This window comes from Puntigrus tetrazona, chromosome 19 (assembly GCF_018831695.1).
Source record: "Puntigrus tetrazona isolate hp1 chromosome 19, ASM1883169v1, whole genome shotgun sequence".
NCBI classification, from domain to species: domain Eukaryota; kingdom Metazoa; phylum Chordata; class Actinopteri; order Cypriniformes; family Cyprinidae; genus Puntigrus; species Puntigrus tetrazona.
The window spans coordinates 4,706,810-4,722,451 of record NC_056717.1 but is presented as its reverse complement, the minus strand read 5'-3'; the positions used below and the strand labels follow the sequence as shown (position 1 = coordinate 4,722,451).

General features: G+C 39.6%; 1 protein-coding gene across 2 annotated transcripts in view; it reads left to right on the top strand.

Annotated features, from left to right (window-relative positions):
* LOC122323748 (solute carrier family 66 member 2) overlaps positions 1-15,130 on the top strand; it is a 28,339-nt gene extending 13,209 nt beyond the window's left edge. For both annotated transcript variants that reach the window (XM_043217841.1, XM_043217842.1), the window contains 2 exons: positions 1,786-2,002; positions 12,779-15,130. In XM_043217841.1, coding sequence (XP_043073776.1) covers positions 1,786-2,002; positions 12,779-12,986 — 425 coding nt within the window. In that variant the 3' untranslated portion in view covers positions 12,987-15,130. The remainder of the gene's footprint in view (positions 1-1,785; positions 2,003-12,778) is intronic.
* Positions 15,131-15,642: the final 512 nt, after the last annotated feature.

Below are 15,642 nucleotides of genomic sequence, written 5' to 3'. Positions count from 1 at the left end.
ATAAATATCAGTAACTGCTTAAAATGACGCAGTCACGTTTACTTTTGCATGACAAAATTGGGAGGCGGTAAAAAAAAAAAAAAAAATCGCCTTTTCAATGGATTTCTGGTGGCAAAAAAAAAAATCCCATTGACTTCTAGTTCATTAAATTTTGGCACGAGAGTTCGTCGTGCTGTTCAATGGATAGCGGCTTGTTTTGGCAGCGTTCTCTGTGTGGGGGCGGTGCTAAATACGTCGCTACTACGGTTAGTGATTTGTTCAAACTTTGTTGAAAAAGGTCTTTAGCAAACACCGCACGCAAACAAAGATTGCAGATACTGTGGCAGAGTTGGATGTGAAACGCTCTACCCAAACAAACAGATTACCCAACTCTTGCCGCCCCCTCTGGATGGGGTTTTGTGAGCACAGCTGGCATCCGAAGAGAGAGGAGCACCGAGCAGTGTATTGTTAGAATCGTGTTTTTCTGATCCAGCCCTACGTTTATTCACCGAATGTGTGTTTTTCCCCCCCGCTCCAGTCCATCTAGACTCATCATGGCAGTGCTTTGGACCGTTCTTTTGTGCCATTCTCTTCTCTTTCAGCTTTGTCCCACATGCCCTGACATTTTCTGGATGTCACCGCGGTCCTCGTGCTTGGGTTTCGGCCTCCGCTTGTACTTTGTTGCTTCGACATTTCCAGCGACCGCTTTACGAGAGTAACCGCCGTTGAAGCTCCCAGCATGCTTTGATTAGATATGCTCTCCTCGTCCGCCGACGGAGGGGCGGAGAGCTGACTTAAAGGCTTACGAGTTCTCTGGGTTCAGCCTCCATCGACGCCGGGCCAAAATAATTGGAGGAAGTGGATTATTTTAGGTCAGAATCCAGGCAGACTCGTCCCCGCTGAGAGGCTTGTGTGCTGAGAACTGGATTTCTTTGAAGGGTCTTGCACTCTTAGAACCGGTTTTAGTCTGGATGCGTGGTCAAACCGACACTGCAGATCGTACCTAATTAAATCTGACCATTTCGATAGCCAATAATTCGTTGCACGAAACCCAATGCGGTCAGGAAAATGTGCACATCTCTTAGGTTTTGTCGATCGTATGGTTTTCACAAAAATAAGAAGCAGCACATCTGTTTTTAAAAATGATAATAAATGAGAAATGTTTCTTGAGCCATAAATCACTTCTGAAGGATCATTTGACAATTCAGCTTTGATCACTGGAATAAATTACATTTTACAGTATATTTTAAATTGTAATAATGATATTTCACACTTTTTTTTACTGTATTTTTGATCATGTAAATACAGCTTTGTTGAACATAAACTCTTCATCCCTTCTAATACATTCCTTTGCATAATTCATGCATTTTATATATATATATATTCTATGAAATGTGTAGTATTGTTGAAAATAAGAACTTGATTAAGACTTAAAATAATAAACATTTAATATGTAAAAATAATAAAAAAATATATAAAAATATATAATATATATTATTATATATAAAACAGTGTGTGTATTTTATTTATTTACAGAAAAATCATTTACATATGTTATTTATTTATTTACATTGAATTTTATAATATATCTATATATTGTCCTCATATGTAAGTCGCTTTTGTATAAATGTGTCTACAATATGACTACATATATATATGTAATTTAAAAAAAAGAAAAGGTGTCTGTTTTGAGATTACCGGAGACTAAAACCTTTCTCCTAAAAGTCTTTTGGACTCCTTTCAACCAATATAAGCTGTAGTAAAATGAACATGTTCTCTCTCTCTCTCTCTCTCTCTGAATTGTAGACTTTGACTGGAACTACTTCTGGTCTTGGAGCCGTTTTGTGGATTATCTGCAGTGTGTGCTGGCGTTCACGGTGCTGGCGGCCTATGTGACGTATGTTCTGCTGGACTCGGTTCTGTTCGTAGAGAGCCTGGGTTTTCTGGCCGTGTTCACGGAGGCCATGCTGGGAACGCCACAGCTCTACTGCAACTACCAGAACAAATCTACTGAAGGCATGAGGTGTGTACCGCTAATGGTTTTGCTCTAAAGATGGCTTCATCAAATGTTCTGCAGTGGTGTTAATATCTTAACCCAGAAGTGTATTTTTTTTAAAGACTACCCGTCATCGAGGGTTTTGCAGCCAATTTTGAGCAATTGCAGGGCCTGACCTAGACGAGTGGTGTCGTTTTGCTCTTGTGGTACTTAGTACGTGTGATTGCAAGGCACCTGCAGCACCAATCAAAGACGGTCGCATTTTATAACAAGAATGCATTGCAGATCTTCGCGGCACGAAACGCACCCCATTGGTTGGACTAAGTGATGATCGGTTGCCCCAAACTCATGCCATTCATTGCACGAACCCAATGACTTTGTCCAACCAGGCTTAGTTCGTAGGTTGGACGAAGTCATTGGGTCACAGCAAAACCCCAAACTCAAGCCTTTACTTAATCAAAACGATTGGGTTGCCACAAACTTATGGCATTGGTTGGAAAAAGTTATTGGGTTGCCCCAAATTTAAACCGTTGCTTGGACAAAGTGATTGGGTCGTGCCATTGGTTAAACGCAGTGATTTGGTTGCCCAGACTCAATCCATTGGTTAGACCGAGTGATCGGGTCACCCCTAGTTTGATCCATTTGTCATCGGATTCACCGCAAACTCAAAATCAATTTGGGCAAAGAGATTATGTTGGACAAACTAAAGAACTTGTGACTTTAAATTTAAGGCTCAGAGACGGTGAAAAATAAAAAAATAAACTGTGACTAATACCTTGACATTAGCCTTATTATATACGATATGACCGCCTTGACATTTTTGCTCCTACTCCCTGTGGTGAGCGAGTCCAGAAATCTGCTCTAGTGCTTGAACAGAGGAACATGGGAAGTGATATGTGGCGGCACAGTCACTCCTTGATATCTGCTAGTCTGACTTCCTGCTCAACTGGTTCATGAAATACTGTTGCTAAGCTACAGGAATCAAATATAGATACCTTGGATATATACGTTAACCGGGGAAGTGGACTTCTTATTTATTATTGTTTTATCGTGCTGTGCCTGTGATTGAAAGACTGCACGTTAACCAAAGCACAAATTAAGTTATAAAACATGTCCCAGCAGCAGTAACTGAATTCAAAACGACAAATCAGACAAAAATAGTGATCAGGTAATGTTTCGCAGCGGCTGTTAGATTGTATAAGATGCGTTGTGTGTGTGAGAGAGAGGCGTATTATCTTGCATAACCTTTTGAGAGCTACAGTGTGTGTGTGCTATGAAGACACGTCCTGTCAGTGTGACTTAGTGTGTTTGGTAGCGTCTCACACTGTGAGATGCCATCCTGCGCTCTGTTTTGCAGCATTTGAGTGTGTGTGTGTGTGTGTGTGTGTGTGTGTTTGTCTTCGTTCACCCGGACTGATTTGATGGCACAGGCAGGGAGCCGCCACTGGCATCATGCCAGCCTGACAAGATAAGGGTTGCTGCCTCTTTTGTGTGTGTGTGTGTGTTTGTGTGTGTGCCTGCTGATAGAGCCTGCCTATTGCTGTCTATGTATGCATCTGTGTGTATGCCATCAGTGCTATTTGTACATACACGCATGCATATATATATATATATATAGCAAAACAGTAATATTGTGAAATATAATAAGAATTTAATGTAATGGTTTTCTAATTGAATATGTTTTAAAATGTTAATTATTCCTGTGATGATTTATTATTAGTCAGCATTATTAGTCCAGTCTTCAGTGTCACATGATCCTTCAGAAATCATTCTAAGATTCTGATTTGCTCCTCAAGAAACATTTCTGCATATTATCTGACTAATATTATCGAAAGAAGCCCAATATTTTTTGGGCATCCCTCGATGAATAGACTGTTAAAAAGAACAGCTTTTATTAGAAATTAATTTGATCTGAATGGTGAGTAAGGAATCGTTGCGTCCTGGATTAAGTTAGCTTCATGTCTCTTGTAACACTTCACGCTGAGTTTTCTCACATAATCGAGTACTTTCGAGCATAATAAAACAAAACCTAATAAAACAATAAAACAATTTAACTCTGGTGCAATAAATCCGCTCCGCGTCTCCCTGATGTATTTGTATTATCTTGTCAGTGTTTATTTTGTGATAACGATCGTCTGGCTGCACACCCTACAGATGTTTAACAGATAAATGCATGGGCAAGTGCACCGCTGTCTCGTACTTGCAACAAAATGTGCAAAATCAATTGAATAAACAATTATGAAGTGATTCAAAACGCGCACGGTTTCATCATAGAGCTTACAGTTTGAACATTCCCGTTTTTAACTTATTTTGTTATTTTAAAGATCTGAAATTAAATCCTTTTCATTGTTCCTATTAACGTCACACAAAAATATTATACACCTTAATTACATTTTTTACTTTTAAAACATTTTAATATTGTAAAAAAACTGTCAGAAGTCGAATGGTCATTTTAGCGCAATTCAAATCTGTTCTCGCGACTTAGATATGTATTTTAAAAGTGCTGTATGTGATTTGTTGACTCTACTGAAGTCTATAAAGATGTCATTATTGTTGCAAATATTAAGAAATAACCTCAGTTCACATGTTACTATGCTACAGTCAAAATGGCTGCTTTGTCTTGGTCTGTGTGACTCCGCCCACTGCCAGTTCGACCAATAGCATTTCAACACCCCGGGGTTGCCAGTTGGTGGAAAACACAGATTACTGTAGCCATGAACTGGGTCAAAGACTACAGAATGCCCAAGAAAATCTCAGCATGGACGCTCTATCGGATGACTGAGCAAAATCACTTAGCGGTGAAGTCTGCGCTCCAGATTTTCCATCTGACTTAAGGACAGCTTTTATTGCTCTCACGTGCTGCTTTATCTTGTTTATGCTCCCTGAATGTCACACTGAACCTAAAGTAATTTACGTTGGCTTCCAGTGCACAGGAAAGGGTCGTATCAGATTCAGATCCACACAGCGTTCAGTGCAGACAATCTCTCATCATTTATCTCCAGGACACAGCCTTGTATTACAAGGCGCAATTGAATTACGATTTTTTTGCTGTTGCACTGATCAAAACACGGTGAGCTCTCCATCTTATTCCTGGTCTTGTTTTTTGTAGTCGTTCGGCCGTTGTTGGTCGTTTCCGAGGGAGCTGTTCACCTGGTAACTGCTGCTGTGAATCGACCTCCGGCCTCGTGTTACTCTATTTTGTTGAACGTTAATGAACCGCGAAGGGAGGCCGAGCTCTGACCCCCACGCCCAGCCTTATAAGTCCTGTTAGTTTGAGTCGGAGGACTCCTCGGTGCCTTATTTAGTCGTGTGAATGATCTCTCGTTTCATATGTGTGTGTTTAGTGAGCAGCAGGCTGGTTTGTGTCCACGGGCTGCAAACAAACCGTTCGTTAAGTAGCGTGTTCCTGTAGATTTGAGGCTGGCGTCAGGCGCCACAAAAGGCAGCGTCTGTCAGGGGAGGCTGTGCAGGACGGCGGTGGCATCTAACATCCTCTTGTCTCTTTAAGACAAGTCGTGTCACTCGGCTGCCATCTTTGAAACGTCTCGGACATCCAAGTGCGGCTCTTGTCTTTTAACACTATGCATTCAGTGCTTCAAATGAAATTTATATCACTGAATATTATGTTTGCAACATTTATATAAGCAAACATTTAAAAGAGATTCTGTTTTATGTGTATGTCTTTTCATATTTAATTCCCGCTAACTGCTACTAAAAGTTACTAGTTGGTTTAAGTTACAACTTAATTAGTTAGTTGTCGCTGTTAATAAAATGAAAAAAATTATTTTGGTACAGTGGGGATTGGGTTTGACCGAAATCGGTATAAAAAAGGAAGATCGGTGAGTAAAAAGTGAAATGTATTTTACAAATAAAACAGCAGATTATTTAAAGGTTAACATAAACATTTTTACATCTATAAAATATCAAAGTTATACTACTAAAATGTATGAATTTATTATGCTTTTTGAAGCAGAAATATATATACTGTGTGTGTGTGTGTGTGTGTGTGTGTGTGTGTGTGTGTGTGTGTGTGTGTGTGAGAAAGAGAGATACAATGGACAGTGGTGAGAGTTATTACGTATGTATATACAGGAAAAAATATTCTGCTGTCATTCAGAAAAAAAAAAAAATCCAAATACCATAATTACACACATATCGTTTTCTTGCTTTCTACCATTAAAAAAGTGTATGTTAACAACCCTAAAATTGTAGATTCTCAAACAGTGTACTTATGACAGAAGGCCATATCTTGGAGTATAATAATAATAACTGTCTCTGGATGTTAATGTGTGGTTTACTAGTCTCCTGTCTAGTCAGCAGATCGATGTTGGCAGTGTTGAAGCACTTTGATACAGCGCTTGTTGAGATTCTCTGCTAACTGTTGCAGGATTTGTTTATACTCTCTCATGAAAACCATGGCAACCGTCAGCCTCCTGGACTCCTGATGGTTTCCATGGCAGCTGTTAAAACTGATCACTGCACTTTTTATTTCATTTTGAAACCGTTGGTTTGCTGCCCGTATCCCAAACAAGTGTGCTAACTGTGCTTTATAGTTCATTTACAGTAAACCTAGTTAATGGGTAATCCGATGGTTATTTTCATTTGTCAGAGAAACAGAATCTCTGTTTTTCTTTTAGTTTTTGTATGTCTTATGAAAACATTTTCTTTAAGTTAAAGGTGTAATGTGACACAAGCATGATATTTTGCAATCTTTACTAATCAGCTGATCGTACATTATCACACATATTGCATGGCTAATGCTTATCAAATATTTATTATATATGCAAAAGCATATTGCAGTGCATTGTGGGATTGCTTACAGTTTTGCCAGTTAATCATATGCGGGGCAAAACAAGCTGTCTGACACAAAGTATATAATGAAGTAATTTCTTAATATGATTCCTTGTTTTTTGCACTTTGTTTTCGCTTTGTTGTGCTTTTATGTTTCTTGTTGTTGTCATGGATCTGTAAGAAATAGCACAAGACGGTCAGGGCACGATCCTCACAGGTGTTTTGTTTTGTTGTGTCTTTTTATGTTTTGTCATTTTTGCATTTTTGTCGTGTAGCTGGTTTTCTTTTTTGTCATTTTTATTTGTTTTGTCACTTTTTTGTTTTGCTTTTTTTTTTTTTTTTTTGCTTGATTCGTCACTTTTTTTGTCATGTTATTTTACGATTACACCTATTAGTTACTTATTAACATGCATATTACTAGAATTTTAGCCATTTATTAATACCAATTCAGCACATATTAATGCCTCATTTCACATCCCTAATTCCTAAACTTAACTACTAATAAACAGCAAATTGTGAATTTGATGAAAAAGTCATATTTAATAGTTAACATGTATGTAATTTTTTTTGTCGTTTTTGTATAATGTTTTTCGTTCTGTCATTTTTGTTTAATGTGTCGTTTTTTTGTTATGTTTCCTTTTTGGTCTTTTTGTAGTATTTTTAGGTTAGTTTTTTTTTTTTTTTGCTTTGTTTTTGTTTTGTTTAGTTTGAAAGGCTGTGAAGAGAAAAAAGCGTTTTCATAAAAGTTTCGATTCAGTGCTCCAAATGAAAACAAACATTACAAAGTCATGCGTAAGACGTTTTGTAGTTTTATGCTGTCTAGTTTGAGGCACGCTATGCGACGATAGTGCAACTATGGTGTCTGGAAACATGTCGGGAAACAATCTTTATTTTTCCCAGTGGTTCGAACCGTATTTTATGGTTAAGGATGTAAGCGCCCGTGACCCTGTCCACTTCACGGCTCACACTCATTAAGCTGTGCTGTTGTGTGGAGTGGTTTATTACTCTATCGCAGGGGCTGATCGCTGTGGCCCGGCGGCGCTGAGAGCGCTCTTTCATCTCTTCAGGACGTGCTGCTGTAATAAGCTCTCAGAGTGGCCTTTTATCAGATGCCGTGGATCAGGACGGCTCCAGGCTCTGCTTTGAGTGTAACACAGAGCCAAACAAAGAAGAGAAAGCAGTGTTTACCTCGGCTCTCTGCTCGCACCCCAATCTGACTCCATTTATTTTGGGCAAGAAAAGATTTGTTCAGTGATTTGTGCTCCGTTTTCTTTGGTTTGTTCTTTGTCTTTCTCAAGTATCTATGGGTCAGACTTGTGTTCCCTTGACCCATATTTTGATTTCCCTTTCCTGTTATCATTTTGTCATTAGTGTTTTGTTGAGTTTCAGGTGCATGTCTGTTAATCGATCTAGTTTAGTCCTCATTGTTTGCCCTATTTAAACCCTGTGTGTCCTGCGTCAGCTGTTATATATCTTCCTGTTTGCTGTGTACCCTGTACCCTCTGTTCCCAAGTTGGATGATACCAGAGGACCATACCAGATTGTCTCTGGCTCTCGCGAAGCTCACCAGCTGCTCAGACGAGGAGCTCTGCTGAGCTCTTCGCTCAAGGACGAGGTTGGTCCTTGAGCGAAGTTCACCTCATTTGTTTAGTGGACACTGGTGAGAAATGGATCGCCCTTCAGCGTCTATTCTGAGGAAGTACCACTCCAGACCCAGTGTCCAGCCCACCAACTCTACACGGTGCAGAGCATCAGCCCGAGCCCACCGATAACGGAGAGCAGTTGCCTGCCATGATTGAGCTGAGGGGAGCAGGAGCATCAGATCGGGTGCGAGAGTCGGCAACAGTGCCTCTCCTGCGTCTCTGCTAGTCCCAGCCATCCCCTTGCTTCCAGAGCGCCTCCCTGTACCTGTTCCTTGTAAGCACACCCCGGTGTCTGTACCTCCAGTGCCTGCTCCTAGATGTAAACCCTCCCTTCCGCTTCAGCTTCCTCCTCACCCTCAGCCCACTGTCAATATGGAGGCAAGCCACACGGGACTGCCATCCTCACCTCCAACTCCATCCTCACCACCTCGGCTCCTAGCTCCTTCTCCTTCACAATCTCCCATTGATCCTCCAGCTCCACAAGGCTCCCTTGTCCCTACAGCTCCGCCTTGGACTGGCGTCAACCATCCTGAACCTCGGGATTCCACTCCTCTGGCTGTGCCTCGTCGCTTCATCCTTCCAATTTCGCCATCCCCTCAGCTCTGCCTCAGTCCTCTGTCCCTCCGGCTCCACCATGGCTTTCCGAATCCCAGCTTCCATCTAAGTCAGCAGAGCTCTGTTTTCCACCTTCGGCCCCTGGCTCGTGGGCTCTCTGCCTTCGCCTCAGGCTCCTCCTCCACCTTCTCTGCCGCCAGCGATCAGCCTCCTGGAGTCGGTTGCCGTTCCTCCATGCCTCCTCCCTCCTACCTCCATGGTCTCCACCATGAGCCGTCATCATGGCTGTGGCCTGGTTCCAGCTGGACTGCTTCTGGGCCCTTCTGTTTCTCCCCTGCCTCCCTTCTTCGCCACCCCAGTGAACTGTGTTGTCAGCCCCCTTCTGGGTGTCCGTCCTCCTCCGTAGCTCCCACCTACCCCTTCCCATAGGATGTTTGAGGTGACTTCCAGGAGGGGGGAGTTGTGTCAGTCTTGTTTTGCATTGCCCTTTGTTTTGCTCCCCACATGTGTGCCCTGTTTCCTGTTCTTATTTTGTCATTAGTGTTAATTATCTAGTTTAGTCCTCACTGTTTGCCCTACTTAAACCCTGTGTTTCTTGTGTCCTGCGTCGGCTGTTATACGTCTTCCTGTCTACTGTGTACCCTGTTCCCAACTAGGATGATTAAGACTCGTTTGTATACTCCGCAACTCCTCCATTGTCCTTGCAGAACGATTGTGACACAATGGCTCACATTAACATCTGTGGACAGTAGACAACACTTATAACTTGTCATAACTTTGGTCCCTTAACTCAACAGCATCCCTAAGCCTGTTTCTAATCCTGACTCCTAACTCTCTCTGAACTCAGTTCAAAAGCTAACACAAAAAAATCTGATTGGTTAATTGGAACATTGTTAGAGTAACAAATCCTTCTTGGTCATATTGTATGTGCTCATGTCAATGTCAACACAATCATATATTCAGGCTGTTTACTTTAAATGCATGATTCAAAGCAAAAAGTCCTTTAGTACGCCCCACTCCCTAAAAAATGAAATGAATAATTGGTGTGCTGTGGAGTGCTGTATTCTGGGAAATCTAAAAGTAAAATGCACAGCTTGAATAATTTATTTGTTTATTACGAAACCGCAACTGTGGAGCAGCTTTCTGCAGGTGGAATTAGTTTTACCCCGGTCAAAGTGTGTGTGTGTGTGTGTGTGTGTGTATCCCTCATGAAGTTGCTGATGCACCAAATATGGCCGAACAAAGGAAGTTTGTTTATTCTTTTTTCCGTAAAACTGATCTGTTCTCAGTGCTTGAATAGGGTTACACAAAGCTTTCTGTACTTGAGGAGAAAGTTATTATTCACCCAACAATGAAAATGACTTATTTGCCTTTATGCAATTATATACACATGTAAATATATTCAAAATATATACTGTATGTGTGTATTTATATACAGACGTGGACAAAATTGTTGGTACCCTTTGGTCAATGAAAGAAAAACTCACAATGGTCACAGAAATAACTTTAATCTGACAAAAGTAATAATAAATAAAATTCTATAAATGTTAACCAATGAAAGTCAGACATTGTTTTTCAACCATGCTTCAACAGAATTATTAAAAAAATAAACTCATGAAACAGACCTGGACAAAAATGATGGTACCCCTAACTTAATATTTTGTTGCGCAACCTTTTGAGGCAATCACTGCAATCAAACGGTTCCTGTAACTGTCAATGAGACTTCTGCACCTCTCAGCAGGTATTTTGGCCCACTCCTCATGAGCAAACTGCTCCAGTTGTGTCCGGTTTGAAGGGTGCCTTTTCCAGACTGCATGTTTCAGCTCCTTCCAAAGATGCTCAATAGGATTGAGGTCAGGGCTCATAGAAGGCCACTTTACAATAGTCCAATTTTTTCCTCTTAGCCATTCTTGGGTGTTTTTAGCGGTGTGTTTTGGGTCATTGTCCTGTTGCAAGACCCATGACCTGCGACTGAGACCAAGCTTTCTGACACTGGCTAGTACATTTCTCTCTAGAATTCCTTGATAGTCTTGAGATTTCATTGTACCCTGCACAGATTCAAGACACCCTGTGCCAGACGCAGCAAAGCAGCCCCAGAACATAACAGAGCCTCCTCCATGTTTCACAGTAGGGACAGTGTTCTTTTCTTGATATGCTTCATTTTTTCGTCTGTGAACATACAGCTGATGTGCCTTGGCAAAAACTTCGATTTTTGTCTCATCTGTCCACAGGACATTCTCCCAGAAGCTTTGTGGCTTGTCAACATGTAGTTTGGCATATTCCAGTCTTGCTTTTTATGATTCGTTTTCAACAATGGTGTCCTCCTTGGTCGTCTCCCATGTAGTCCACTTTGGCTCAAACAACGACGGATGGTGCGATCTGACACTGATGTTCCTTGAGCATGAAGTTCACCTTGAATCTCTTTAGAAGTCTTTCTAGGCTCTTTTGTTACCATTCGGATTATCCGTCTCTTAGATTTGTCATCAATTTTCCTCCTGCGGCCACGTCCAGGAGGTTGGCTACAGTCCCATGGATCTTAAACTTCTGAATAATATGTGCAACTGTAGTCACAGGAACATCTAGTTGCTTGGAGATGGTCTTATAGCCTTTACTTTTAACATGCTTGTCTATAATTTTCTTTCTGATCTCTTGAGACAACTCTTTCCTTTGCTTCCTCTGGTCCATGTCGAGTGTGGTACACACCATATCACCAAACAACACAGTGATTACCTGGAGCCATATATATAGGCCCAATGGCTGATTACAAGGTTGTAGACACCTGTGATGCTAATTAGTGGACACACCTTGAATTAACATGTCCCTTTGGTCACATTATTTTCAGTGTTTTCTAGGGGTACCATCATTTTTGTCCATGCCTGTTTCGTGAGTTTATTTTTTTAAATAATTCTGTTGAAGCATGGTTGAAAAACAATGTCTGACTTTCATTGGTTAACATTTATAGAATTTTTATTATTATTACTTTTGTCAGATAACAGTTATTTCTGTGACCATTGTGACTTTTTCTTTCATTGACCAAAGGGTACCAACAATTTTGTCCACGTCTGTATACATAATAAATAAACACAGTACACTTATTAATATAATATGTAAACATATATGCTTTGATGTATCAACAAAACTGCTTTGTTTTTTAACGAATGGCTAGAGTTGGAATATAAGAAGTTGCATGGATTACTTTCCTGTTGGTCTTGAATGCTTCAGTGTCTATTCATGGAAAGCATGACCAGCACATTCTTCTAAATGTCTCTTTTCATCTTCCATGGAATGAAGACAGTGAGTAAATGCTGACAGTACGATGCTTTCCAGTTGGACGTGTGATCTTGTACTCAAGTGTGAGAAACGGAGCATGAGACCCACAGGCGGAGCAGATGGAGCTGGTTACGCCTGTTCTTTCCCAACTGATATTGATCAAAAGCCTTGTCCGCTTATAAAGACCAAACCCATATCTCTCTAGCCAGCCTCACCATTGTGACAAACCTAAGCAAAATCCATAAAAACAATGAAAAGTCACTCAGTGTTTGCCTGTTTTCTCAGTTCCTGTGATTTTTGATTAATCTGCTTCTTTCTCGCCTAAAAATATGATAGAAAAGAACCCTGTGTGTGTGTATATATATATATATATATATATATATATATATATATATATATATATATATACACACAGAGATATTACACACCAATAAATGTTAGTATTAAACCTCAGATGCACGTTTGCCTGTGATTTGGATCTGCCTATTGCTTTCTCTCATCTCCAGACTTTAATAACTCCTTCTCTCACTTCCTGTCCCTCCAGTATTAAGATGGTGTTGATGTGGACCAGTGGAGACACTTTCAAGACCGGTTACTTCCTGCTGACTCAGGCTCCCGTTCAGTTCTGGATCTGCGGCCTCCTTCAGGTGTGCGTGGACTTCGCCATCCTCTTCCAAGTGTACTACTACAGCCGCTACCCCCAGAAACCCGTCTCACACACCACACACACCACCAGCGCCAAGGCCATGTGAAACACACTCAGATCTATTATAATGCATACGTACAGCGTCTTTATACAGTGTCTCCAAAACATGATACGCTCAAGCCACACTTAAATATGTCTGAATGTCATTGTATTAGATGCACAACTTCAAACTTCACTTTTTAGTTCACTTTCTTTTTTTGAGTTTCATCTTTCCTTGAAATTAATGCCACGTTTTGTTCGTTTGTTAGCTTTTTCATTTAATGAAATGGCATTCCTTTATTAAGTGTTGCTTAAAGGAATGGTTAACCCAAAAATGTAAATTTGCCCTCAAACCATACCAGATGTAGATGAGTTTGTTTCTTCATCAGATCTGGAGAGAAATTGAGGATTGCATGACTTGTTCAGCAATGGATCCTCTGCAGTGAATGGGTGCCGTCACCCATGATGATTTTTTTTTTTTTTCTTACATACAAGATGTTAATTGATGGACGGGGGTGCTGTGCGTTATTGTGATGCATTTATCAGTCGTTTGGACTCTCAGTCTGACGGCACCCATTCGCTGCAAAGGATCCAAAGGTGAGTTATGTAATGCTGCATTTCTCATTTTTAGCAACTTTTCATTGTTAGGTGAACTATTTCATGACTTTTCCTGATTTTTGGTGCCACTGTATAAATATACATTGAATCTAGCTTCACGTTCAGTATCATAAAGATTTGCATTTATATTTACACGTATACAAACTAGCCCAAGGTAATCATCATGCTTATGAAAACTTTTGCCTTATAGACTCTCAGAATGACCTGAAATGTATCTGATATTAGATGGATGAATGTACGAAGCTTTTGTTATAAGAGATTAATAGAGTTAATGTTGTTTTATTTGGAGGAGACTGTTCTTTACCTCAGTAGCCCGCTGTGGTGTTTCACTCAGTGAAGGCCCAGGGAAGAGCACAGGGATAGAGCCTGTGTCTTTTTGAACCAAAAAAAACCTCTCCTTTAGGTAGGAGACAGTCCTCATACAGTTCACAAATCCACATGACTTGATGGAAGTGTTGCCCAAATGTTATTTTTGGAGATATGTATAAGTTCATTTACACGCATGAGTTCAGTTAGCATGACAAAATATGAATTCACTGTATTCATATAATGACCTTTTTTATGAACGATTGACTTAAAAGTACAGCATCTGCGGCACAGTGGGGGTTAATTAAAAGATGGCTTCAAGGCCAAGTGCTTCAAACATCCAGACAGCCATCAGTCCTGCAAAAAAAATCACTTTCGGTATTTGTCATCATTTCCAGTAAAAGTTTTATGTATGTTCTAAAAGTAATAATTTGTAATAATAATAACTGAAGTGCATTGCAATGTTTTGATGTATGGTTTTCTTACTTGACAATTAGCATTGTAAGGAAATACTACCTGAAGATCCTTAAAACGGGAAGCTTACAGTAAAGAGAAAAGAGGCGGGGGATCTTTGAAAAATGTATCTTTTCAGAAGTCTTTAAAAAATCACTTTTTGAACTTTTACATTTAAATTTCTTTTAACTTTTTTATTTTCATGGAAAATATGACAAATACTTGACAAATGATTATTTGCTGATTAATTCTGGTCCAGTAGTTAGAGTCAGGGATGTTACATGCCAGTAAATGTCACGAGAGAGACGCTGCTTATCAATATGTTAGATGGCTTTTTGACAAAATTTGAGTCAATGATAAAACTCTCCCCCATTCAGATTACAAAGACAAGAGGGTTTACTGTTAACATTTTATTACTATTGCTGTTATTTATTTCTGTTTTCCTATTTTAGTCTTTTTTTAAAAACTTCTATTCTGAGATATCATGTATTTTTCTTGAGCTTCATTTAAATATATGCATTCTTTCTTTTTGTGCTGTATTTGATAAAACAACTTTGTTCTATATTGCCATTATAATTTTTGTCTTCAGTTGATGTTCTTGCCATTGAATGCAAGTAACTGATGTACACTCTGGTTCACGTGATCATACATAGGTTTACTCCATCAATACACTCCAGTATTGATACTCGGTTATTGAGTGCTATTTTTATTTTTATTTTTTTACTGTCCGTCTAGCCAAATGTTCTGTTCATATTAAGTTGGATACTTTGGGTCATGTATTTGCAATGCTACTTTTTTATAGCAAGATTTGTTAATAAACTTTTTAAAAAATGATGTCTATCGTTATGTTAAATCTCACAAATCAAGTAAAAATTATTGCTCTGTAGTCTTAGCTCTTAAAAGTCTCAGGCTGTGGACATTTCAGCCTGTTTTTCATGTTATAAAGTGCAGGCATTGAAGCAATTTCATTAAAATGGAAACCTGAGCGTGCATTCATTACGGCTGTGGTCGTTTTAGCAGTGTTTGTATTGGCAGCACACACGGTCTCTCCATGCCTTTATGAGCACAGGACATCAATAAAGATGTAGACCGCTGGTCAATGTGGTTCACAACAATCTGACCCTCTGTTGCACCTATTTAATCACTTATAGATGTGCAGGACTCAATACTGGACTTAAATGTTATTAGGTGATAATACCGTGCAATTGAATTATTCATATATTTATATACCATGGTATTTAGATGGTAGTCAAGAATACCCTTTTTAACTCAAATCTATATATATATATATATATATATATATATATATATATATATATATATATATATATATATATATATATACA